Consider the following 27,887-nt stretch of genomic DNA (forward strand, 5'->3'; position numbering starts at 1 on the left):
TGGAGGCGGCAGTTTTGAATGCTTACAAGCGCGTGGTCTAATGATTTTATCTATCAACATGGCTTTAATTAAAATACTAAATTATATATTTATACCAGCATTTATCATTTTTCATATTTACAATTTGGCGAACCACACGGGAGTAATTCAAACTCTCAATTTTCTAGATAGCCTAAGAAAAAGCCATGCGGCTCTGGAACCCGGAGTCTCAGAAGCGATTTTTTTCCTTGCCCAGTCCTCTCCCGATTTTCCCCAGCCTAGAGGCTGTTTTACGGGGAAGAGAGACAATGGTTTTAATTGCCGCTGGGCTGCTAATTATTTTGCTCAATGCCCCGGGCCTGGTGGCCCTTGCTGGCTCTGATAAAACGCCAGAGAGCCCAGCCAGTTTAGTCTGCCGTTGATCTCCATTCCTACCGCTGATCTCCTGACTACAAGCCTGCCAGCGTTCCAGTCCCTGTGATCGCCGCTTTTCTTGCCTCTGGTGCTGCTGATCCTGCTAATTCCACTCCAGAACCCCGAGCCCCAACAGCGATGACCTGCCACCTTTGCTGAGATCGAGACCTCCAGAGACTGCTTCAGCTCTGATGCAAACCATTTGGGCAGTATATTCCCCTTTTTCCCTATTTCTAGCCTTCCACGTGTTTCTCTAAAGACCTAATTTAGCCACCCACACAAGCTCTACCTGTGGGATTTTCTACAATGACCCGACACCACGTGGACCTAGCACCTAGCATTTACCCTTAATGGGGCCGAATGGCCTATTCAGACTTGCTTGTGATTAAAAACTGAACTCAGGGGAAGAACTTTGAACTTTTAGAGAAAAAAACCCTTAAACTCAGCAGAACTCAATCAAAAGAACCTTAAATTGAAATCAGGGGTGAACTTTTAAAACCTCGGAACTGAATGAGCTTTAATTCTGTTTTAAAAAGACTGTATCTTACTGTATATTGCTAATTACTTTTGTTAATTAATCCTGCTTATTTCGTTGATTTTCCTGTTGCACTGAATCATTTTACGCTAATGAAGTTTCTGCTTATGATGTTATTATATTTACTAATTTACCTAAAGCTTACTGTATCAAAAACAATGCGGTTATATGTACCACCTATGAACATCTTATAGAGCACATGTCTTTTAAAATTTATTCTGTCTTGGTAATTGCAAAGAACCTTGAAAGTTTCCATGCTTTGAATATTACCTTGTAATTTTACAAGAGATCTTTTTTAACTTTTACTTTAAATCCTTAAGAATTGTTGTCTTAAAGGATAAGCTCTTATATATTTTATTATAAGAGATATTGCCTTAAATGGGTAGAAGCATTCCTGTCCAGGATTTTTTAAAACAGGAAGCCAAGGAGCTCCTGTATATTCTTATCTGAGGATGATTATACCAGAAGGTTTCTTTTTTAAATATCACATTTTGCTATGGAAGCAATAACAGCATTTGCCAAGAGTTACAGATCGTAACAAGTATATGATTTGAACATCATTATTTATTGTTTTAAAATGTACTATTGGAAATAATGGTACTCTATTTGAATGTGCATTGTGAATCTGCTATTTTGTAAAACCCACTTTCACAGAAAGTCTCATTTTTGGGTAACATACCCTTCTAGTTCTAAGCTATATATATATTTTTGATTTTTAAAACATTTTTTTTTAATGAGAGAAACTGATTTTCCCTTTTTATCATCTTGTACTGGAAGTACATATATAATCATTATTTATCCTTTTTCTGATTCTACAGCAAATACCTGAGCCTATAGGACTGTGATTTAAATGCCTCTCTGATTCCAGAAGGGAATATAAAAGCCATTAATAGTGCTAAAGAAAGCACATGGTCAGAGACTTGACTGACTAAGATCTGCAAAATAGCAGTTCTATGCCAATACTTTAGAGCTTGGAAATTGGGGTTTGAGTCCTGGAGTCCCAGTCTTTTCTAAAACTTTAGAGGACGTGGGTCCCCTCGACTTAGATTCCTAGAAAGCACCTAAGATTGGTTATTTATTTGGCTCACTTCCCTGAAAAGCTGATGATAAGTCAGATCAGAGAGAGACATTTTCCTTAAGTCCTGGCCCTGGATGGGTAATTGCACATTCACAAGTTAATTTTTCTTCTTTTTTCTTGAATTTTATTCTTTTTATTTTGCCAATTGAATTCATATAACCCCCAGGACTCAGCCACTCATCCTTAGCTGACCTGAGGTACCTTTTTAAAAAAAAAGGTGTGTTTAAGATTTACCTCACGGGGATATCTGTTAAGTTTTTTAAAATTTGATAATGTAAAAATATATGTATATTTATTTAACTCTTTTAGGAGTAATTTCACGGGGAATTATATAAAATCTTAGAAGAAAATGTATGTTTTGTAATCTATAATGTAAGGTTTAAATTCTTTTGAGAATAAATTCAGGATAAGGATCTTGCCATCTCCCCAGAATCCAGACTACGAACTTGTTTTGGTGAAGACACCATGAAGATGTCTGAAAAGCCTTCACTGTACCATGAAGACCAAACTTTGAACTTTGGGGTGCAGTTGATTGAACTATGGGGAGTTGAAATTGAGTTGTATGTATTGTTTTAAATTGTACACTGTTGTGCCAGTGGGGGACAGCCCCCCAAATTGTTTTTTTGTCAATGCGTCTAATTTTAACCATTTGTTCATCTATTTCTTTTATCCCCAAAATTCCTGAAAAATTTAGAAGTTGTCTATTTTTACAGGTCCAGCGAAGAAAAAAGGACTAACCTTTTTTTTTGCCGGACCTCACGGGGAATTGTAAAAAGTGAGATTTGGGAAATGTATAAAACTACATTTCCCGTGATCCAACATGGTCCAACTGATTTCCGTCTCCGCAGGGGAGAGCTTAAATCTCGTGGGTTAGGAGGGAGTGGTCTCTTTTGCGAGTAGGCCATGGCCAGGAAACAGGAGAAAAAATGGAGGCGGCAGTTTTGAATGCTTACAAGCGCGTGGTCTAATGATTTTATCTATCAACATGGCTTTAATTAAAATACTAAATTATATATTTATACAAGCCTTTATCATTTTTAATATTAATACTTGCCCAGGGTCACACAGCTGGGAAGTGGCTGAGGCCGGGTTTGAACCTAGGACCTCCTGTCTCTAGGCCTGACTCTCACTTCACTGAGCTACCCAGCTGCCCCTATATATATATTTTTTGCCAAATACCTTCAGTGTTGGGGAGGGGAGAAGATACCTGAGGACTTTCATGTAACAAATATTAAAATGAAAACAAAATGAATGAAAAGTAGATCATTGTGGATTTTGTTCTCTTCTTAAAAATCTTTACCTTCCATCTTAGAATTAATACTGCGTATTGGTTCCAAGGCAGAAGACCCATCTAGGCCTGGCTGAACCACCCAGCTGTACCCCATTGTACATTCTTAACAGCACATGTTGTAATGCTGATCAGCTGTGAAAGGCCTGACTGCTCTCATCAATACAGTGATCTATTACAATTTCAAAGGACTCAGGATGAAAAAATGCTATCCGCCTCCAGCGAGAAAATTGGTGCAAATTAAAACAGAATAACTTTTTTTTTGGGGGGGGGGCTTTTTTCAATATGGCCAATATGAGAATGCTTTGCATGATTTCACATTTACAACTGCAGTTTGTTGCCTTCTCAGTGGTTTGGGATGGGAGAAATTTTGGAATTCAAATTTTTAAAAGAAAAGAATGTTGAAAAAAAATTATTATTTTTAAAAATCTAGTGGGTGTAATATCATAATTACCCACCAGGTGGCAATTTTCTGGAGCACTCTTCCGGCCTCTTCAAGTTTCACTCCTGCCTATATGAAGGGTTGCCTTCCTAAAAGGTCTGTATGGCCACTATTCTCAACTACAGGCTACTAAGTATACCTAAGATGTCTCCGTGCCAAGTACTAAAAGGATCAACTCATTGGCATGGTCCAAAGTTAATACAGGGGACGGAATGGGATGTTGTTCCTCCACAGAGGCAGCGTGGAACAATGGATAGCAAGCTGGCTTCAAGACTTGGGTTGCAGTCCTTTCTCTAACATCTACTATGTGAATGAAAGAATGAATGAACGAATGAATGATAAGGCATTTATTAATCACTTTCTATGTGCCAGGAACGGTGCTAAGTGAGAGGGATGCAAATACGAAAAAGACAAAGTCCCTTTCCTCGAGGAGCTTCCATGCTAATGGAAGAAGACAACAACAGGGAGTTATGAGCTGGAAGTGTATGTAGGGGAGCAGGGGATGATTCTACATTGCTATGTGCATGGAAATGGTGGCTAGGCAGTGATGGAGAAGCCTGGTTCCTGGCAAGGTGAATACTCACCTAGCAGATCCCAGAGTTCCAAGGGCAAAGGTCAAGGTTTCAGTGGGAAGGAGATTTGAAGAGATTAAGGATGGTGGCTGATCTCTTTAACCTCTTAAACCCCAGAGAACCTTTTAAAAAGTTAAAAACTTTTTTTTTTTGTTATTCTGAATTTAACAAGCATAGACAAATCTAAATGTTTCCTTACATAAAAAGAACAGAAGACAATTGTACATGAAACTACAAATCCCTAGAACAGTTCTAAGTACATGATGCATTTTTAAAAGAATGTAATAAATTCAAGTTTTAAAGATCTCATATTTCTTACCTTTGTCCTGTTTTCTCTGCACTAAAAAAAAAAAAAGTGATATGATGGCCCTTTTTTTCTGACATCTCTATCATTTGTCTTTTTTCTCCCCTCTAAATCCCACACCCTCCCTCCTTCCCAACTTAAAATGAAACCATACCTCATATAACAAGCACAAGCAATAATAAGACAGACATACATTGGCCACATGAGAGTAGAAAAGTGCCTGACTTGTGGTCTGTGACAGCTTGCATTCTTGTTACCTTACCCACAATTTCTCATGATTGGTCCTAGGAGTGGGATACCATAGGAACATGTTTCCCTGGAACCAAAAGACAACAGGGACTCCCCAGAGTTGGAAAAAATTTCCATGGAAAAAGGTACTATTTTTCATTTACTCATTTTTCTAGCCTACTTCCTGGCTTTGGACTCGATCTTGGGCTATGTTCTACTCACTCTGGGCTGGTCCTCTGACTGCTTTCTTCAGGTGCTGACTTGTATTATTCTAGGATCTGACATAGCACAGGGGATCTGTCAGTTTTCAGTGCTCCTAAGGTTGTTTGATCCCAGGCAAAGTCTGATGGCTGCCCTTCTAATTTGAGCTCTACAAGTTCCTGATCTGGGTATGGGTCTGAGCCACAGAAGTGTGCTATTAGAGCCAGCATCTGCCAGCCACTTGGGAAGTTCTGCTGGTTCCAAGTGATAGAACTGCAGGCTCCCCTTTGATTGAGAATTCCTGCCTGGTTATTCCTTTACAAACATGGGATTGTGCTAGAAACTGGAACCCGAGACATGACACTGATTCTGGAATCATAAGTAACACAGGCTAAGGCCACTGACCGCTCATTCCTCTGGAATGCCACCCCAACACTCAAATACCCTTCTCAATCTGCCCTGAATCTGTAACCCGGGCTGGGGTAGTTGGTATCTGTTCCTGTGTCCTAGGATGGGCTCAGGATCTACTTTTGCCTAGGGATATGGCCTCTATTTTGCATTGGGATCCTCTATGAGGCACACTTCTGGCTAGATCCCATCCCTAGGGTCCAAAGACCATCCTCTCTCCCTATTATGACTGAGGCTAGAAAACAATGATTCATTCTTTTTCTTGAGTTTTCCCATCAGGGTTCAGATTGGTATATTTTTTTAGAGTATGGAAGAATTGGTTTGGGGAAGAGCTTGTGGTACTTCTTCCAGATATCCTCCCATCTTGATTCTACCTCCTATAGCTCTCACCAACGCTGCTTGTCAGCCTTAAGTCAAAATGTCCAAATTCCAGATTTGAACACAAATGGGCTGGAGGCTGAAGTATTAGGGACAAGATCTAAGCCATAGGGGGTATAATAGCTAATGAAACCAAAGCTACAACTTATTGAAAGTCTAGGAACTTCCTTGGAGAGAACTCTGCCATACTTATTACCCTACTACCTACCCATCCCACCCCATCCTAATGAATAAATCCTCTTCAAATCACTTTTTTTTAAAAAAAGAAACCCTTACCTTCTATCTTAGAATCAGTACTATATATTGGTTCCAAGGCATAAAAGTGGTAAGGACTAGGCAATAGGGTTTAAGTGATTTGCTTCAGGGTCACACAAATAGGAAGTATCTCAGGTCAGATTTAAATGCAGGACCTCCCAGCTCTAGGTCTGTCTCTCAATTCACTGAGACATCTAATTGCCCTCATCAGTCACTTTTAAAGTGGAATAACTACTAACACTATGGCTAGGTCTTAACAAAATCACAAAACTTTTTCTAGATCCACAGGAACCAGGTATTTCTTAGAAGAGGGCTACTCTCTTAAACGGAAGAGTGCTATGCTCAGATTCCTCCCTTAGTCTGTAGCCTAAGGAGAAAGGCAGCTAGTGATCTTATACTCAGTCCCAAATTCTCACAGGACCCAATAAAAATACTATATATAAGTATAAACCAAATAATGAACTTTAATTAAGACATATTACAGTGGGATGCAATAATCTCTTTAAAGTACAAAAATAACTTAAAATTTATTTTCATTTTCTGTTTGGGTATACTATATAAACTGTACTATATCTGTACATTGATATATAATGTTCTGATACCAAATACTATGAATATTATCCTATATTCCTGAGCCCGGGCAACTATACTTTCCTCTATCCCTCATGTGATCACAGGTAGGAACAATGGTTGCCCAATTTGCCACAGTCCTTTTTCTAGAATTTCTAAAATCATTTTACAAGTTAGTATGCTTAGCAATAGCAAAACAGAATGGTTCCACTTATGCAAATATCACTTTGAATTAGTCTGAACATTTTTGAACCTCAATATTTCTTTTTTCACAATTTTGGAACTTCCTTTTTTTTTGTGAGGGAGTTTATACATCCCTGAAAAAAATACAATAAGTAAAAAAAAGACAATCTGAACTAATCCCTTAGATCTAATCCAATGTGGGCTTGCCATCAATAGAAGAGCCACTAGATGTAGGTGAGCTACCCCTGGGAAACTTGAAGCAATTAGCTATAGACTGGAAGACAAAACTTATTTCTAACAGCTATGAAAAAGGACCGCACTTCAATCTCTTTCACATAGTCCTAGTGTTTCCTAGCATTCAAGTGAGGTAAGGATTAGAAAAGTAATTAAAATTTGCATTCGAATTTTGTCTAGATATGCACTGGATAGTGCCTTCAATGGTGAAAACTAGTTATTTTAAAACATTGGACACAATATGGTGGAAGAGAAAAGGTGCTTCAATATATAACACATGTGGCTTAAGTCTTTAAAATTAAATAAAAAAAGAGCCCATTCATTTTTGTGAGCAATCAGAATTGACAATATAGTAAAAGCCATAATGATATTAAAATGAAAAAATCTGAATCGCTATATTCAAACTCTATCAAGAGCTGTGGCTACACCTCCAGGAGAGGTAGATGCCTGAAGTGAATGCTTTTGTTATCAACCTGGCAGCCAGGTAGTGACAACTGCTAGCATGTTCCCACCTCCATTGGAGCCGGGGAAGAAGATAGGGGTTTGGTGGGAAGTTGGAAATAGAGTGAGTCCTTCCTTCCTATTCCATTAATGGAGGAGGCTTGATAGATGCCTTCCTCTATTCTGGCAGTCATGAAGAACTAAGAACTCCTTTCAAGTCTTGCCTCCTTGGTTTCATCCTCATTTTCTTTGAATTTTGGCTCTAGGGTAAGAGCCTAAGGACTGTTTTGTCTCATCCTTTTGTAACTCTATGTTGGCTCAGGATTATGGGGCATGAGAAAGCCTCGAACCCTGACCACACCTTGAGAGTTCATCCATTAGGGAATTCTCGCTAGAGAGGTCTATACAATCAGCAATCCATGACTCATTCAAATTGCTACAACAATAAGAATATTATATGTATATAAACGTCTTTGAAGCACTACTTTTCAGATGGGATGGCTATGAAATAGCATAAAGATATGATATGAAGGCATCTTTGTTACTTAAATTATATGGGGTAGTAATGAAATGTATAAATTTTGTTTCCTGAATATTTTTAGAGGTGCTGCACTCAGAGTTACCTAGAAGTGCACACTTCCTTAAAAAACATTATTGATCTTTCTTCACTGTTACACATGGCCACTAGAAATTCAGTCTCTTAGAAGAGTGATTTATATAGAACTAAGTTATGTTTGGACTCAATGAAGGAGCCCATTGTCATTCAAAACCTAATGTAGTCACGTGTAGGCACTGCTCTTCCAGATGCCAAGGATGTTTTATTTATAAAGCTTTCTGCAGAATTTCCATGTGAAATCAGGCAGACAATAAAATGTGAGTGGCCGTAAGTTCAGAGGATAGAGTGATGGTCACTCTTGAGCATCAATGACCTAGAAGCCAGAAGTTATTGCAGTAAGGAATCAGTACCATGGAACTCTACTGTGGTAGAGATAGAAAGTAGCCCATACTTTCTCTTTAAAACAAGTTTATGTTACACAGAATGATTTGAGTTCTTTGAAAGGCACCAATAAAGTCTAAGGTATTATTGCTATTATGATTACACAGGGGCCATAATATACACTATGGCACTCTGCTCAGTCAGAAAGCTCCATCTAAGTATGTGGTTCATTGATCTTCTGTTCAGATGAATACAGGAAGAAAATATCCATAAAGGTAGTATCATACATCCTGCTCTCCACATCAAAATTAAACTTCTTTTTTTCTTCCAAGGAGGTATCTGGTTCCCTTGAACTTGACAATGATGACCATATTGATGATGCCATCTCAGACAGGAACTCTGTTTTCTTTGGCCCACTTCTTCATGATACGAATTATGTATTCTACCTGGGTATTTCCAGTGCTCCTCAGTAGATGCAACACCTCTCGAAGAGTCTCTCTGATGAAATGATATGAAAGGAAAAAAAGTTTCAATTTCCCCATCTAGCTCCCATATGTGTCACCTTTTCCTCCAGATCTCCAAGATTGTTTTTTTGTTCACGTTTGCCCAGGCTTGGCAAGGTAAAGCTACGAGTTCTACCGTGTATCAGTACTGCACTTTTTTGGGTAGTCATAGTTAAGGCAGCAAGATGTAATCCCTACCAAGGACTCCTAACCACTTTGCATTGCAAACACTATGATATCTAAGACCCAGTCCTGTAAAATTTATGGAAATGTTGAAGTAATTTCTACATGCCACAAGCTATTTAACTGATCTTGTTAATCAAATGGAACAAAAGTTCTCTTTCTAAACATTAGTGTAAAAACAATATGCCTAACTTGGTATTTTAGCCCAATTTTTCACATGGTGAGAAAAGACTAAGTTTACAGGGAATAGAGGGGTGGAGAACATACTTGGGTTCTCTGCCAGCTAATATCATTTGGAAAATGCCCACACAGGCACCTCTCTTGCCTTCCCAGTATTCAGGATTAGGATCCAGTCTTTCCAGGACATCAAAGGCTTTGGCTGAATAGTAAAACTGACCCATCTGAATAAAATACAAACAAAAAAGTGTTAAAGTGATAACTTGAAAGCCAAAAGTCTGCCTACAAACCTTGAATTAAAAAGGTGGAATTTTATGGATCAGCAAATAACAGCATTATATATGCATCATTCTTCCTTGCCAGAAGCAGGATTGCTTCACTTCTACATACAATTTATCAAAAGGAAAAATCAGAATTTTGCTACAGTAAGAACTAGTTTTCTATATAAGATGTAAGGATGAAATTTTTGAACCCATGAGCCAAGTCAACTGAGAAACAGAAAATAATGAACTATACATGACTAGCATGCTACCAGAAAATGACTTAGCAGATATGGACATGGAAGCAATTTTAGCATTAGATGTAATTAATACCAAGCCATCACAACCATATCCTGTTTACACAGACTTTGATGACATGAGTTCTGATGATGAAGAGGAAATGAAAAGACTATATCAAGAAGCAAATGTACCAATAATCAGGGTACCAGACATAGGCATTGAGGAAAGATGTGAGTGGCTATGTTTCATACGTGTACTGGATGACTAATCCATCAAAAGTACAGAACACCTAAAGAAAAGCCTAAATGCAGAAGGATTATAAACATAATGTGAAGAAGACTGTAGCAATGAAAACAGTATATATAAATGGAATCAAAGCAATATTGGATTGCTAGTTCCACCAATACAGAACATTATCCCTCCAAAAGAAAACATATGCAAGTGGATATTGATCCGCAAAACCTAGCCAAGTCATTGCAAAACAAAATCATTGCAAAACATCTGAAAGTGCATATACAGACACACACAAACAATTGATTGACATTACTGACAAAGCATCCTAATCCACACTGTTCCTGTATCTGGACCAGAGAGCCTGACAACATGTATGACAATAGACAACATGTGACGGTGAAACAGAGAAGGGAAAAAGCATCAAGAGAAGAAAAGGAAATTGAGAAAATAACCGAGAAGAAAGATGCAAGAAAAGAGTACTTGAAAAGACATTGTGAAAAAACTTTTGAACTTTGCAAAAATGGACAGTTGCACAAAGAAGAGGACAGAAGGAAATGGTTTATATAAGACTATGGTGCAGTGATAACACAAAAACACAAATTAACCTCACCCTTTAGGGAAAATGCAACCACAGTACATAGCATCAAGATAAGAGAAATCTACAGGCAACTTGAAGAAAATTGAAAACTTTGAAAACAAGAGTATTTTGCATGCAAAGTACATAAAGAGAACACAAAACACAACACAAAACTGATATCTAGTTAAGACCTTGTGTAAATAAGTGAGTGTCTGAAGATTGTGAAAATATAAAATGTATATATGTCTATAATGTAAATAGTTGCAAGTTCCATAAGATTTTAACCACATAAGAAAATCAAGCGATTTTCTTGTCTGGTTAACATCGATATGCAGAACTAATACTGGTATAAATGTAATAGTGTAAATAATGTAAATTTTATATATACCTGTAACATAGGTTGGAAAAGTAGAGTAGAATTATAAATAATAGTCCTTAACCATGTAGATACTGTAGCATACTAACAATTTAGCAGATAATTTGGACGCTAGACATAGGGAAAGTGCAGAAAGGCCTTGGGAAGTTCAAAAATTTTTAGCGAGCTAGTGCAGGGAAAACATAAGAATAAATTATATAAGTGTTGTTGGATAGATAACTAAGAATACTAACATGCCAAAATAGATTCTCGGTATAAAAACTAACATTGCATTTAAAACATAGATAGTTTAAACATAATTTGATAACCACTAAGAATAATAAGATAATTGTATTACATTGCTTGATAGACATATATATTAAAAGTAGAAACAAGTTAAAATTCTATTAAATAATAACCTAGAAGAATTTAATGATAAGAAAATTGTTACACTGTAAACTTATACATTGTGTTCAATGGAAAATTTTTCGTGTTACAAAATTGTTTTGTACCCTTGTAAATAGTTATATAAATTGCAACCCTCATCCCCTTACCAACCTCTCCAAAACCCGTCTTAGAATAGGAATAGATAGATAATTAGTATAGTGATAAGACAAGATAAGGATTTATTATTTTGGAGAAAGGGGGAACATGAGATAGGAACAGGAAATAATGATGCATGATGCATGAATCAAGTGGGACTTTTGGAAAAAGTCCCACCACACAAAACTGGTATACTATAAGGATGGAATTTGTGAAAGGGGGATGGGACAAAAGGAGCCAGAAGAAGATCATTGGTGACAGTTACTGACAGTTGAGAGACCAGAGGGAATTCTGGGAAAGGCTTGGGAGAAAGGAGGAGGAGGAAAAGGGTTCCGGTGGAGGACATCCCAGAACTGATCCAGTCCTGAGGGCTTCCTGAGGATCTTTCTTTGGACATTGAAACCCTGATTCCCTGGTCAAAGGCATCCCATCACATCTCACCCATCAAGACTTCAACCAACGAATTAGCTAAGTTTTGGGATTCCAGTTTGGGAGCGATCTCTTAGGTTCCTTCTCCCATTACCCAACCTTGTTGAGAGACCCTTTCTGGTCTAACTTGCAATTATAGAAAAGGAAAGAAATAGAAAATAGAAATAGAATCTGAAGAAGAGGTGGGAGGAGATGCTTGGGAGTGGAAATCCCAAAGGTTCCCACCCAAGTGACGGACTCCATAGGAATAGAGAAGAGGGCACCCCAAATTCCTCCGTCTTTCACCCCTTTCTCCAATCCCTGAATTGTGATTAATAAAAGCCATTCATTAGTCAGATAGCATTCCAGAGTGCCTGAGAGACGAGGGGGAGGGGAATCACAGCTTGGTCTGGCGGTCTCCATCTTGAAGCCAGACCACTTGCTGTGAAGTTGACTGACCTTGGGGAAGGCTTGCATGAACCCTGCCCTCATTCAGAATCGAATTGGGGTCCCCCATACCTCCTCTTATAGGGAAGCCTTACCCCCAACTCCTGTGGGGTGGCACGACCATCCAGGTCACCCAGTTTCAGGGTGATACCCCCTTGAAGTCTTCCAGAGAGTATATTCAGCGGAAGGGGAGAGCTAGAAGAGTCTCCCTTCATAGACTTTCTCTCTTTCCCCTCCATAAACTTTCCTATCTGGCTCCTGTTTATTCTTACAAAGATAAAACTTTTACTTTCTACCCTGCAGGCATGAAGTTGCAATTTCAAACTTCCAAGTGCAGGAGAATGCCTACAGAAGTAGTTGGTAAATCAATATCTTTTTTTCACCCTTAGATCCTCTCCTTTGTGTTCAACCACAGAAACACAGTGTTCAAGGCATAGAGCTAATATCAATGCATATTTAAATTAATAGCTATCAACAGTACATTGCTGGAATACTCCTTGAACAGCTATCACTATGTTGTGGGAACCTTGGAAGCCTTGAATTAATTCTGTTACACTTGGAAGCATATACTGCATATCTTCTTGATTACTTGCATTATTTTCTATAGTGGCTATTTAAATTTTTCTTCGTTAGTTCCTAACTCTACTCTCACTTATGTTCACTTTTGGCAGACCTCGACTCTTGTTTTGAGAGAATTGAGTTCATCAAATTAGCTCAAATTAGAGCTCAATTAACTTCCCTCTTCTATAGCTCAAAATCTTCTATCTTTAGTCATCCTCTCCTTTTTCCCTTCTGCTTCTGAAGGGAATGGCTTTCCTACTTGCCAAAGCTGGCCTTATTAAGCCTATCCCCTCTGCTCTAGGATCTAGTTCCATAGACCACTCTCACTTTCTCTTAAATCTGTGCTCTTATTATCTCCATTGACTTTTCCCCCTATGCTTACAAGCCTCCCTAATGTCCCCCAAACCTTTTCAAGAAAACAAATACTTATTAAATGACCTTGCACATGTACAAAGCACTGTGATCCATACTGCAGATACAAGGACTAAAACAAAATAATCTCTGCCTTTAGAGAACTTACATTTTTTTGGGGAATGAACATATATATAAAACATGCAGCAGAGAAGTAAATATACAAGAAAATTTGAGGAAGACAGAACATCAATAAAATGAAAGAGAGATGTAAACTAAGGCTGGACTTTAAATGCTAGACTAAGGAATCTATTTTATTTTGGAGTCCCATAAAGTTTCTGAGTAGCAAAGTCATAAGGTCAGACCTACGTCTTTGGAAGATTATTTTGTCAACTCTTTGAAGGATGGCCTGAAGAGAAAAGAGAACAGAGTTGAATTAAGGGGCTATTAAAACAGTCAAGGCAATTTGTAAATGTCTGACCCAGGATGGTGACAGAAAAATAAAATGGGAGAACTGGCAAAAGTTGGCAACTGACTGAAGATAGGGTGTAAGAGAAGAAGGAAGAGTTAAGGATGATGCTAAAATTCCAAACTTGGCCAACAAGAGCTAAGTAACTTTGGTGCAGTAGTTATAGTGGGAAAGGTAAGTTCTATTTTGGACATGCTGAGAGTTTAAAATGCCAATGGAGTATCCTTGAATTCAGAAGAAATATTAGGCCTAGATATACAGATATGGGAATCATCAGTATAGAAATGATGGCTAGAAAGAGAACAAAGTCTTAGGTCATATATCCTTAGCAGCCTGGAGACAGATTTTGATGCAGCAAAGGAAGTCTCGACTTGGTAGGAGCAATCAATCATACAGACTGAAGGAGAAAGCAATGTTATGAAGTCAAAGAAAGAGGGAAACCTGAAAGACAGTGGTCAACATTATCAAAAGCTGTAGAAAAGACAAAGAAAATGAGAACTGATTTTTTAAAAAAGTCACCACACTTGGGCAGTTAAGAGATTGTTGCTGAGAACTTGGAGGGGCAGTTTCAGTAAAGGAGTAGGATCAGAAAGCCAGAATGTTAGCACTTAAAAAATGAATGAACTTTCGAGGAAGCAGAAGCCATTATATCACATTCTTCTTCCCCTACATCTGTGAATACAAAGCAAATTTTATTTTTTAAATGTCATCTAAAAAAATTGCCTCATATTTGGAACAATGTTATCTTTATTCCCAATTTTCCCTTAGCCTAGAGAAAAGAACTCACCTTATAGCAATCATTAGCAATGAGTTGTAAAAGACTAAAGGACTCTCCGGATGTTTCCATCTTCAGATAGAGCTCCCAGGCTAGTCTTGGTTTCTTATTCATAATGTCTACAAAAATAAACAATTAGAATAATAATGAAGTAATTTTTCTTCTTATATAATTTATATCCCCATATATGAATATACAGATTTTCAAAGGTTTTAATGTATTTTTAAGCTATTAAAGCTTAAATATAGATTTTTAAGTTTCTAAAGCTTAAAGATGCATTAATACTATTAGGTCACTCTATATTTACAAAAAATGTATCTTATCTCTTTTACTAAAACAAAGAAGGCCCTAGGATATCAGCATAAACCTTGTCTCCAAATATCAGTATTTACTCTTCTTGAAATGTACTTAGAAGTCAGTCTTGAATAGAAACCTTTTCTCTTTAAATGTGTATATTCTCCTCCAGGGGACAGAAATCCATTTCAGTTAAGATCTTAAATGATCTCCTTAAATAGCTTTCCACTTATCTATCTTGTCATGCACTATGTCTCCACACAGTTTCCTTTCTAGCAGTCACATTTCCTTGTAGGCTGCAACCATCTTTTGTGTGTTGATTTCCACTGGTCCCAACCAAGCTATAACCCTTCCTCAGTTCAGCCTCCACCTTCTTTCAGAAGCTATTCCTAGAGCAGTGTATAATTAGAATTTTGCTCTTCAAGGACTCCCTCTCCCAGCATCCCATATATGTATCTACGTAATGTATTAACGTAGGGAAGATATAAGTTTTGTGTAGCTCCCCCCCTCTCTCTTCTTCCCAGAACATGGCTGTGGAGGTTGGGTGAGAGTCAGGCAAGAGAATTTTACCCAAGTGTTTTTTTACTTAGGCTTTATTTCTTCTACTTCAAGTGATTATTAATAAATCTTATAAAATATTATGCTTGGAGTTATTGGATATTAATTTTAATTGTTGGTGACCATGAAAATAATAGATTTATAAAAAAAATTTTGTTTGAGAGTAATTTTAGAGGAAGAAACTTGCTATCTCTCTGAATCAAGAAAGTGAACTGTTTGGAGAAGGCATCTTAAAGAAGCCTGCAGAAGCCACACACTGCACCAAAAGATCCAGAATGAATTTTGGGATGTAGAGAATTGAACTGTGGGGGATTGAACACATATTTTGGATGTAAACTCTTAAGCTAAAGGGGACTGCCTCCTAATTGGCTTTTTGTCAATGAGCCTAGCAATCATTGGTTTCACTCTCTTTCTCTTTTATTTTCCTCTTATCCCCAAATTATTGTAATTAAACCTTAGAAACTACAATATTGTATGTACTTCTAGTTAAAGATCTTTAGAGATATAAGTTGGTTATGTGTACCGATTCATTGGGGAACCTAGACATGTAAATCTGGGTGTAAATCTACATGCTTGTTTCCCAATGGAATCACAGGGGGGATTATATAATTAGAATTTTGCTCCCCAAAGATTCACTCTCCCAGCATCCCAGTTACATATCTACGTAACATACTAATGTAGTGAAGATGAAGATATTAGTTTTGTGTAGCTCCGCCCTCTCTCTCTTCTTCCTGGAATGTGGCTGTGGAGGTTGGGTGAGTCAGGCAGAATTTTATCCACATGTTCTTCACTTAGGCTTTCAAATTTTGTTTCTTTTATTTCTTCTACTTTAAATGATTATTAATAAATCTTATAAAATAGTATACTTGGAGTTATTGGATATTAATTTTAACCTTACAGGAGGTAGGTAGCACAGTGGATACAGGGCCAGGCCAAAAGATGGGAGGACCTAGATTCAAATCTAGCCTTAGGCACTTCCTAGCTATGTATCCCTGGGCAAGTCAATTAACTCCAATTGCCTACCCTTACCACTCTTTTGGCTTAGAATTGATACTTAGTAGCAATTCTAAGACAGATATAAGATTTTTTAAAAATTAATTAATTTTTTAAAATTTGAAAAATAAAGAAGCTGTTCTTGACTAGGCAGGACATACTGGTTAAATCCTATTTTAACAAATACCAAGATTTCTCTAAATGCATATACCATATTCAAAGCTATGTAATATAATTAACTATTTTGATATGAATTTCTGTGTGCTCCTAATCCTGGGATTATCCTGGGAAGAAGCTCAGAGAGGAAGGTGTATTGTACAGGAGAACAGCTGTAGTCTTCATTCTCTTTCTTAATTTGGAACAATTCTTTCATTTTTCCTACCTTTACTGTGCATTTGACTAGTTTTTAAAAAAATCATGTCATTTGAGTTGTTTCCATATCCATACTAAAATGTAACATTTAAAACAAAATATCTAAAGCATTGTATTTTGATTCACTGAAAGCAAACATCAATAAAGCTGTCAGACATTATAGCTTATTTAAATATTCTAACATTCTGGTTAACTGAAAGGAGGATGGTCTTAATAGAAAATGTGGTGCAACTTAATTAAGCAGTCTCTGGACCTTTCTAGTTTCCTCATGTAGAAAAAGATGGATTTGTACTAGGCCCAGGGGTGCCTAACCTGGGCTTAGAAATATTTCGATGACTATATTTCAATATTACCAATTTCATTTGTAATCCTAAGTATTTTTTTTTTTTGGTAATAACCCTTTCCTTCTATCTTAGAATGGATACTAAGTATTGGTTTCAAGGCAAGAATAGCAGTAAGGGTTAGGCAGTTATGGCAGTGCTTTGCCTAGGTTCACACAGCTAGGAATTTTCTAAGTCTACATTTGAATTCAGGACCTCCCATTGCCAGGCACGGCTCTCTATCTAGTGAGCCATGTAGCTGCCCTTAATCCTATGTGCTTTATGCATTTAAAAACATGATTCTGAGAAGATATCTATACATTTCACCAGACTATCAAAGGAGTCCTTGACACAAAAAACTCCTGTAGTAGAATTATCTCTAAAGTTTCTTCTAGCTATTGTTCTGTCATTTTTCAGTTGCTTCAAATCTTTGTGACCCCATCTGGGGTTTTCTTGACAAAGATAACTGGAGTTGTTTTTGCTATTTCCTTCTCCTGTTCACATTAGAGCTGAGGAATTGAAGCAAACAGGGTTAAGTGACTTCCCCAGAGACAAAAACAGCTATTAAGTATATGAGACCAGATTTGGACACAGGAAGATTTGTCTTCCTGCTGTCAGGCCAAGCATCCTATTTATTTTTTTTTAATTTTTAAATGTTTATTTAGAATATTTTTCCTTGGTTACATGATTCATGCTTCACCTCCCCTCCCCTGCCCCAAAGCCAACAAGAAGTTCCACTGGGTTATACATGTATCATTGTTCAAAACCTATTTCTATGCTATTCATATTTGTAGCAGAGTGATCCTTTAACATTCCTATCTTACTACATGATTGAGCATATATTTTTCTAATGCATTTCTGTTCTCCACATTTCTTTGTCTGTATGTGGATAGCATTTTTTCTCACAAATTTCTCTGAATTGTCCTGGGTCATTGCATTGCTACTGGTAGAAAAGTCCATTACATTCGATTGTGCCACAGTATATCTGTCTCTGTGTACAATGTTCTGGTTCTGCTGTTTTTGCTCTGCATCAGTTCCTGGAGGTCTTTCCAGTTCACATGGAATTCCTCCAGTTCTTTATTCTTTTGAGCACAATAGTATTCCATCACCAACAGATACCACAATTTGTTCAGCCATTCCCTAATTGAAGGGCATACCCTCGTTTTCCAATTTTTTGCCACTACAAAGAGTGCAGGTATGAATATTTTTGTACAAGTTTTTGTACAAGTTTTTCCTTATGATCTCTTTGGGATATAAACCCAGCAGTGGTATGGCTGGATCAAAGGGCAGACATTCTTTAGCACCCTTTGAGCATAGTTCCAAATTGCCATCCAGAATTGTTGAATCAATTTACAACTCCACCAGCAATGCATTAGTATCCCAATTTTGCCACATCCCCTCCAATATTTATTACTTTCCTTTACTGCCATATTGCCAGGCATCCAATTCATTCACCATCTAGCTGTCCCTTCTAGCTATAGGAGCCTTTGATTATAAATCTTTAATAGTTCAATTGCTTTTCTGTTTTAGAATAGATACTAAGACTTTAGGTAAGGGTTGTTTTTTTTTTTTTAATGAATATAATCAGAATTCAACATTGAAAGTTGTAAGCAGATTATCTGAAACAGGGGTTGGCAACGTATGGTTCTTGAGCCATATCTGGCTCTTTTGAGGGCCAGATATGGCTCTTTCTGCAGGAGCCATAAAGTCAAATTTTTTCAGGCGCTGTTACAGGAGCACACTGTGAGCACTGTACAGCTCTCACGAAATTACATTTTAAAAAATGTGGCGTTTATGGCTTTCATGGCCAAAAAGGTTGCTGACCCCTGATCTGAAATGTAGATTAGCCCATATCTTAGGGCCATTCAGCTTGCTATATTCTTCCTCTATAATATTAGGCCTAGTTTCCTTCTCTAGATACTGTTTTCTAAAGTTTTCATAAGGTCCTATTGGTTTGCCTTCTCCTTTCTTCTCTCTGTGTCACCTAACTCTGAGAACACTGAACTAAAGAGGGATAGGAAAAGCTGTAGTTTTAAAAATGGATAATTACTCTAAAGAAAATAGGATGATCCCCAACAAAATACCTTCTTTTTTCACTATAAAGCTCTGCTTATTCATCAGCTTCTGCTGCTGAATGGTCAGTGAGCAAGTTAAGGATATAGTTAGTAAATATTTCTTTCATTTTACCAATATAGGATCACCAACTTGTGGTAAACACAGGTAACTGCAGGCTATATAGTAGCTATTTTTAAGAGACATTTAAACATTTTTTCACTCTTTCCAATGGAATTTTCAGGAATCCCTTTATTATGGTAAAAGGCGGCAATTAAATCCTAGGAATAGTTTAATCTCATGAGAGACTAAATGGCAAGGGATATTGCAAATTGAGACTCTAGGCACTTTGGCAGGGCCAAAAGGATTCAATGGGCAACTCTGAAATCTAAGAGAATAAAGTTTCAATGCGATAAAAGTTTAAGACTGACTATAAGTTCAATGCCATGTACTAGTGCCACAAAGCCAAATAAGAATCAATTCTTTTCCTTAAGGAGTTTCTATGCTATTGGGCTGGTGGAATTTTAGGGTTAGAAGGCTCAAAACCCCTATCCTCGTCCCATTTTCTATCTAAATAGTCTCAGTGAGTTGTTCAAGATTACAGAGGAATTAGGGAGCAGCACAGACTCCTAAGCTATTGCTCTCCCCAATACCTTGAGTGAATGTGTATGAGATCAGTCAGTGCTTTTGCCAAGAGTACTGGTTTGTGTGTCCACTTGTTCAAGTCAACTACAGTTTGAAATACCACTTGTCAATTGTTTGTTTTAAGGAGTTCAATCTTAAACTGAGCAAGAGGGTTCCTGTGTTATATTTAAAAGAGGAAATGACTCACAGCATCGTGCTAACCAACTGAGGTAAATGTAGTCATTTTTCATCTTTTCACTCTGGATCAAAAGGAACACCTGAGGGGAAAAAAGCAGAATGAAGAATAGGACATATTTTCAACAGAGATAGCTATGCCCCACCAGCCTGCTTTGGTTTGAGCTGCTTCACTGTTTTCCATCATAGAATCCAATTGCTGTTAAGGGAAAGTGACAGACAAGAGGTGATGGGTTAAGTGGGTTTGGAGAAGAGATTGGTTCTCGGACCTGCTGACTTTCAGAAAACCTTCCTATATTTCCTATTCAAGATAAAAGGAAAGAAATTTTAGAGTTTACCATGGATAATGTGTAATTAGAATGTTGTACCCTAAAGACTCCATCTCCCAGAATTCTTTTTTATCGTCCCCAAATTCCTTTTTCTTTCATCTCCCATGTTGTGTCCTCACGTTTTGTTTATAAGTTGGCTATAACCCCACCTTTTCTCTTTCTTCTCTCGCGACCACAGCTAGGTTAGCTCCCTCTTTACTCTAGTTTTTTATTTTCCTTTATTCAAGTTAATATTAATAAATCTTATTAAATATAAGATTGTAAGATATTGTATATTAATTTTCGAGCTTACAATATGCACATAAGAAATAAAGTGATTAATTTAAACAGGAAAATACAGTTTTTTATCAAATATTTCTCATATTTTCCTTAAAAGTTTTACATATTCCCTAGAGAAATGCCTATTGATATAACCCAGAGAATCGCTGACAGAATTCTACAAATATTCAAAATACAGTGCTTTTTTCTTAAACATATTTTCTTTCTTTTTAAAATTAAATTAAATTTTATTTTCAGCTTTGAATTTCCCTCTACCCTCACTAAGAAAGCAAGAAAAACAAACCTGTTATAAATGTGTATAATTAAGCAAAACAAATCCCCTTATTAGCCATGTCCAAAACAAAAAATGCCTGCGTCCATCTTCTGAATCTATCACATCTCTGTTTGGTGATAAGTAACATGTTTCATCATAAGTCATTTGGAATTATACTTTGCCATTAAAACAGTGCTTTTTAAAAGTAGATACCTACCTCCTCACCCTCACTGGTGTTTCCCGTGGCAGCTTTGGCTTGTGCATAATTAAAGTTAAAGGTGTCATCATTGTAGAAATAACTCTGTAAAACAACCCAAATACACAGTGCATTAATAAGCTTACTTTCCATAGTTCCTAAAGCTATTTTATTCCTTGCTCCTCTAATTTATTTATGATTTAATTTTTATATTTAGTCCATGTAGTGAAATGTTGGTTTAAAGCTAATTTTTGCCAGTCTGCTCATGATTCAGCTCATGAGAGATGATTCATGATTAAACAAAAACTCCTGGGAAGTATTACCCCAATAATTGGGATATTTGGGTTTACTAAACACTATGCTACTATATTTTTTGTTTCTGTATTCTCTGTACTCTAATCTATCCCAATGACTAACTTTTATATTTTTTAACCATTATTAACCAAATAGTTTTGAAAATTATTACTTGGTAGTATAGTTTCGCATCTGATACTACTGCCCAGAGTGGGGATCATTATGCCAGGTGTACTCTAAAGTTAAGTGGCTAATTAAAAAATATAAAGTAGCGTATATATGCATATATGAATATATATGAAATCATAATACAAATGTATGCTCTCTCCTTCAAAAGCAGTCATCATCGGAGGCTTATACCATTGCTCTTACACTTGATCTTAGCCAAAAGGCCAAGAAGCAATATACCATTGCTCTTATACCACTGTTCAAAACATTTTGGAATTCTGCTTTTAGAACTGTTTTTATAGGCTGTAGCACATTATTTTAACTAATGATCAATAAGCATTTGTGAAATATCTATGTGTTGGGCACTAATGTAATGCCCTAGGTATATGGAGATAAAAATGAAACATTTCCTGCTCTCCAGGAGGAAGAGATGACATATACACGAGTATATATATATAAAGTAGTGATGAGCTGAATTTGGAAGGAAATTAAGGTTTCAAAGAGGTGGAAATGAAGAGGAGTTCTTGGCATAGGACACAGATTTTGCAAAGGCAAGGGGAGGTAGGAGATGAAATGGTATGGGTAAATGATAGCATAGTAATCTCAGGAAAAACTGCTTGCCATGAAAATTAAAGTTTTGAACCTATGTATTTCAACTTGATGTACAAAAAGCACTGAATTAATGTTCAACTATCCTTTCTGTTTACAATACAATGATTTTTATATAGTTGAGCTGTAAAGGTAACTTGTGAGCAATTCTACTCTGCCTCCATCTTAACCCGGAAGCCTTGTGAGCAATTCTAAATACATACTCTAAAAGTTTTTTTCAGTTACTTAATGGCTTTTAATATGAAATTTAAGTTTAAAATATCAGCGTCAGCTATGTTAACTACTAAGCATTCTCCCAGAATGTTTTTTATGGCACAATTAACATTCTCATTGATTTATTATGATTTAAAGAGCTATGAGTAGTTTACTCTGACAAAGTACGTGTAATCAGAAAAATGAATGTTTTGAAAATATCAAATAAAAATCTTGTGTGAAATCATGAAAAAAAAGAGGCCACTTGGCTGGATGAAATTTACATGAATTAATGTATAAGACTGCAAAAATTGACTGAAGTTTTATTGTGAAGGACTTTGAATGCCAAACAGGGGTCTGTATGTGATTGGAACTATCTTCAGTTGCTCATTTCTGTCATTTGCAGAGGCTCTCCCCAATTTCTGGACTGTATTCTCACCTCACTTTTGCCCTTTGGTTTCTTTGAAATGCTGCTTACGAGACACTTTCTACATGAAATCTTTCCTTACCCTCAGTTTGCTTGTGCTTGCTCCTATAAATTTACCTTGCCAATATAACATAATATAACATAATATGATATAATATAATATAATACTGGCAATATAATAATGTTCCTAAAGGGAAAATGATTCATTTCACAAGATGGTTTTAGGGACTCATTTTGATTTGTAGAATTTATAGATTCTATTTACTCACAGAATCATAGAATCAGAAATTAAAAGCGAGGACTGCTTGGTTATGTTCTTGAGATCCTTAAATATGTAGCTGAAATCAATGAAAATCCTAGGTCTCTTCATTATAAAGACAGTCTATATAAAACCAGTTGTTTTCTTTCTTAACCTCAACGTCCCTTTCAATTATTTAATGAAAAGAATCACCTACAAGACCACTTTATCATCCCCCAAGCATTAGTTATAGGCATTTTTCTATATATGTCTATGCTGAAAGTGCTATACTGACCTTGACAGAATTGAGGTAAATCAAGACATCATCAAATTGTCGAAGTAGGAAGAAGCAAGAAGCCATGCATTGTCTCCCTGGTATTGTATCTGTAGAAGAAGATAACAGTATATAAATTTAGAAGGCAAGCACTTTACTTGACATAAAGTTTAAGTGATAATAAAATTTGAATATATATTAGCTTCATTAAGACATTTTCCCATAATCTTCAATCAACTTAGCATGTTCAAATTTATGACTCATTTTAAAAATATTTTAAAATGTCTATTATATATTTAGTAACCATTACCAACAAAATATAAATAAATTAATGCAAAAAATTATGTGTAAAACCACAAACTCCATACTGCTTACAATTTGTTTAAAATTTTTGAATTGTGTATGCGTGCTAATATAAATATTCTCTGCTTTTGAGTTCCCTTTGGATTTTGACAGTTTTTTCCTCTTGATTTTGTGGCTCTTTTTAAAAATGTAATCATATGTATTATTTTTCTTTTCTTCTTTTTTATCTTTTCATATCTTTTCCATATTTTTATATGTCCAATATTTGTCATTTCTAATTACATAATACAATCCATTACACTCAAATTTCCCCATATTGCATTTGTGTTGTTTCCAATTATTTTGTAACTATAACAAAGCTCTCAGGAATATTTTCATACATACAAAGCTTTTTATTCTCTCATTAATATCCTTATGGTTTCATCCTAGTAATGGGATTCCTAGATTAAAGAACATGAACAGTTTTACAGCTCTTAATGTATATTTCCATATTGTTTCCTAAAAACAATTCACAGCTGCTCTAGCAATATGAGATTAGGGCTGTTTTTCCATGTTCCCATTAGCATCTAATTTGATCAATTTTTACTTCAACTTCAAGGAACTGTGATTTAATCAATACGTTAATTTCCTTGGATTCTAGATTCTCTATACTTTAGTACATGATACTTGAAAGTTGCTGAGGCTAAACAATTCATCAATGAGTGATGATTCCCTCCAACTTAATCAGGCTGGTTCTTACTCTACAGTACATTATTACTAGGACCATATTTAGCTAGATTGGTCCCCAAGCAGCAGACACAATCTATACTGCCAAGACCATACTCTTTTCAAAACCTGCTTGGTCCTATCCAGTGGAGTTTTTCTTCCTAATGACACAACCCCTCAGAAATGCAGGATTACCTCCACAGTATAATGAATGCTAAAGTAAGACTATTACAGAATATTTGTACTTTCTTTAATTGTTGCCCCACTAGACACTACGTTTGGATTATGTGTACATTCAGGCTTAGATCTACTGCTAGCCTTAGGCAGGTATGTGGGAATCCAATACATGCACAGCATACAGAGAGCTTTAGAGAAAACAATAGAGGAGGATACACTGCTAGAGGACCCAATACCAAGCTACTCCATAGTGTTAAAGTTTATATAAAAGAACAAATAGAAAAATTATTATAACTCCCAATAATTGCTTTAATTTCATCTTCACTGACAGTATATTCAATCTTTTCATCTTTAATGCTAGTGATTTGGTTTTCTTCTCTTTTTTTAAATTACAGATTAACCAATCATTTATCAATTTTGTTGATTTTTTTTCATAAACCCAACTCATAGATTTATTAATTAATTCAGTGGTTTTTTATATTCAGTTTTATAGATCTCACCTTTAATTTTTAGGATTTCTAATTTGGTTTTTAGTTGGAGATTTTTAATTTCTTTTTCTAGTTTTTTAAATTGTATTCCCAATTTTTTGATCCTTTCTTTCTCTATTTTACTAATATAAGCATTTAGAGATATAAATTTTCCTCTAATTACTACTTTTGTGGATTCCCATAGGTTTTGGTAGGTTATCTCATTATCATCATTTTTTAATGAAATTATTTATTGTTTCAATAGCTTGTTCATTCTTTAAGATTAAATTAGTTTCCAATTAGTTTTTACTTTTTGTTTCCTAATTATATGCAATTTTTATTACAGTGTAGTCTGAAAAGGATGCATTTACTATTTCTGCTGTTCCACATTTAACAAGTCTATATATAGTTATAATGTTTTTGTGCCCAAACATATGGCCAGTTTTCATGAAGGTGCCATGTACCTTTGAGAAGAAGGTATACTCTTTTCTGTTCCCATTCAATTCTCTTCAGAGGATTCTCTCATCTTGAACTTGGCTATACATGCCCTTTCTTCTTTTCCTCTGGTATCTGATACTCATAAGTTATTGGTGAAAGTTGACTATGCTCTGAGATGAGCCTGTGCTACTGTAACTAGTGTCTTTGATGACAATGTGCATTAAGAAAAAGGAATAGAAGCAGCATTTAGTCAGTTTTGACCAGTGACCCAGAGGCAGTATAGAAAATAGAATAGAATCCTCAGATCTCATTTTGGATAAGTTTTCTCCCTCTCACAGGACTACTTTGATTCAATCCAACCCAATAAGAATTTATTAAGTATGTATTCTGATCAAGGCACTTTGCTAAGCACCAGGGTAACAATAAAAAACGAAAAATAATCCCTGTCCTCAAAAAGCTTGCATTTTACTATAAAATAAGAATAGGTTGCTGATTTCTAATCCATTCATTTTTCTTCTTAGAACCTAATAATCAATAAAGTGGTAAAAGCTGAGCTCAGCACAGTTAGGCATTCATAAGGGATATAGAAGTATAAAGCACAGTCCCTATTATTCCTACTCTCCCAAGAAGAATACAATCTAATTGGTGAGACAAGATTAACACTGCTGAAACAAAAGCAAGCCAATCAGGACTTACATAATTAAATGTTAGTCTATGCAGCATAAGGTTAGAAGAGAAGCAAGAAGTAGTAGAGATGTCAGAGAAAGCTCTCGGAAGAGATGGGGCTTGAGAAGATAAATATGATGTAAGTAGAGAAGAGAGAAAAAAAAAACATTCCAGGTGAAGGGAACTCTTGAGTAAAAGTCATAGCAGCAGGAATTCATTCAACAAATATATACTGAGTCAAGGGAATGAACAAACAGAGTAAAAGGACAGCGAAATTACCAGGTTACCTAGAACAGAGAATTCATGAGAAATTGTACTGGGAAATAAGTCATATCTAGAATTTGGTTGGTTTATGGAAGGCCTGGAAGGTGAGGCAAAATGCAGGAGAGAAAAAGTGAAACTTTCAAGGCTTTTGACTAAGAAAATAACATAAAATAGCAATACTTGAAGAAATTTAGTTTAGGAACTATATATATTAGGAAATATTATAAGATGGCCCATCTTAAATGCTAACTTTTCCCCTGATTAGTCAGAAACACAGTTTTTGAACTCATAGTATTTTGTTTTGTATCTTTCTTATGCACACAAAATATTCTTTTTGGTACCATATTTGTATATGTTTCTTATTTTCCCTAATAAACTATAAATTCTTGTGGGGAAGTACCTTGTCTTGTTCATGTTTGTATCCCCCTCAGGGCTAGCCCTTTGGAAATATACATTTTAAAAGGAGATTGAGTCAGAGAGACCAGTTCATAGAATGTTACTTAAGTCCAATTACTGGAACACAAGAATTAGGGAGCAAGGAAAAGTTAAGAAGCAACTGGCTAGGATAAGCAATGAGAGGGAAAAGGAAAGGGAAGGAAAAAAACATGTATTAAGTGTCTAATATCTCATTTAATCTCAATGGTGAAAAGAGGAAGAATCAAATGATGCCAAGTACAGTAAGCAGAATCAGAAGAATGATCAATAGAATAATGGTAAGAATAACATTATAAAGGCAACTTTGAAGGATTTAAGAACCTGATCAATGCTATGATCAAGCAGGACTCCAAAGGCTTATGCATGTTGCTTCCTCCTGACAGAGGTAAAGGGCTCAAGATGCCAAATTATACAAATATTTTTGGATGAGGCCATGATGGGAGTGTTTTGCTTGACAATGCATATTTGTTACCATGGTTTTGTTTTGCTTTTTCTTTTCTAATAGGGGAAGAAGGAGGGAGAGACAAAAATAAAAGAAGAAGCAGGCTGGTAGTTGAGCGATGGAGAGCCAGGCCTGGAGCTGGAATTCTTGAGTTCAAATCTGGCCTCAGGCACTTCCTAGCTGAGTGACCCTGGGCAAATCACATAATACCCATTGCCTAGTACCTACTGCTCTTCTGCCTAGGAACTGATATTTAGTATGGACTCTAAGACAAAAGGTAAGGGTTTAAAAAAAAAAGATAAAGAGGCAAAATAGATAGAAGTTAGAATTTCTTCAGAAGACATTTTCACAAATAACAGTAGAGCTATTCTTTGTTACATGCTTTGTAAGAATCTACTAACTGATGACCAAGCCTACTAAAATAATAGATAACAAGTTGAAAGTTCTAAGTTAGGTTATTTTCATTAGATCAGTGATGATGAACCTATGGTACACATGTCAAAAAGGGCACACAAAGCCCTCTCTGTGGCCATACCTGCAGTTCCCTGCCAGAGTTCATTACTAGAAAGCCAGAGGGAATCAGGGTGTTACCCTCCCACTCTCCATGAACCTGAGAATATTCCTCACTTCCCCCACCCCTCTGCCCAGCAGCCAATGGGAGCACTTCCTCCCTCCCATCTGGGGTAAGGTACTGGGGCTGGAGCTCCCATGCTGCTTGAGGGTGCAGTGTAGACAGCAGCCCATTGAGTCTGTTGGTGAAGGTGATTCCCATGGTGGGGTTGGAGGTGTGAAG

General features: G+C 36.4%; 1 protein-coding gene and 1 pseudogene across 1 annotated transcript in view; both read right to left on the reverse strand.

The window, feature by feature from the left end:
* Positions 1-8,572: 8,572 nt before the first annotated feature.
* TTC26 (tetratricopeptide repeat domain 26) overlaps positions 8,573-27,887 on the reverse strand; it is a 58,621-nt gene continuing 39,306 nt past the window's right edge. The window contains exons 13-18 of the mRNA XM_044677730.1: positions 23,219-23,307; positions 21,017-21,100; positions 19,952-20,021; positions 14,543-14,649; positions 9,401-9,534; positions 8,573-8,945 (exon numbers count right to left, since the gene is read on the reverse strand). Of these exons, the coding sequence (XP_044533665.1) occupies positions 8,834-8,945; positions 9,401-9,534; positions 14,543-14,649; positions 19,952-20,021; positions 21,017-21,100; positions 23,219-23,307 (596 nt within the window). The 3' untranslated portion in view covers positions 8,573-8,833. The remainder of the gene's footprint in view (positions 8,946-9,400; positions 9,535-14,542; positions 14,650-19,951; positions 20,022-21,016; positions 21,101-23,218; positions 23,308-27,887) is intronic.
* On the reverse strand, positions 21,546-21,693 carry LOC123250836 (annotated as a pseudogene).

Source organism: Gracilinanus agilis, chromosome 5 (genome assembly GCF_016433145.1).
Source record: "Gracilinanus agilis isolate LMUSP501 chromosome 5, AgileGrace, whole genome shotgun sequence".
Classification (NCBI taxonomy): Eukaryota; Metazoa; Chordata; class Mammalia; order Didelphimorphia; family Didelphidae; genus Gracilinanus; species Gracilinanus agilis.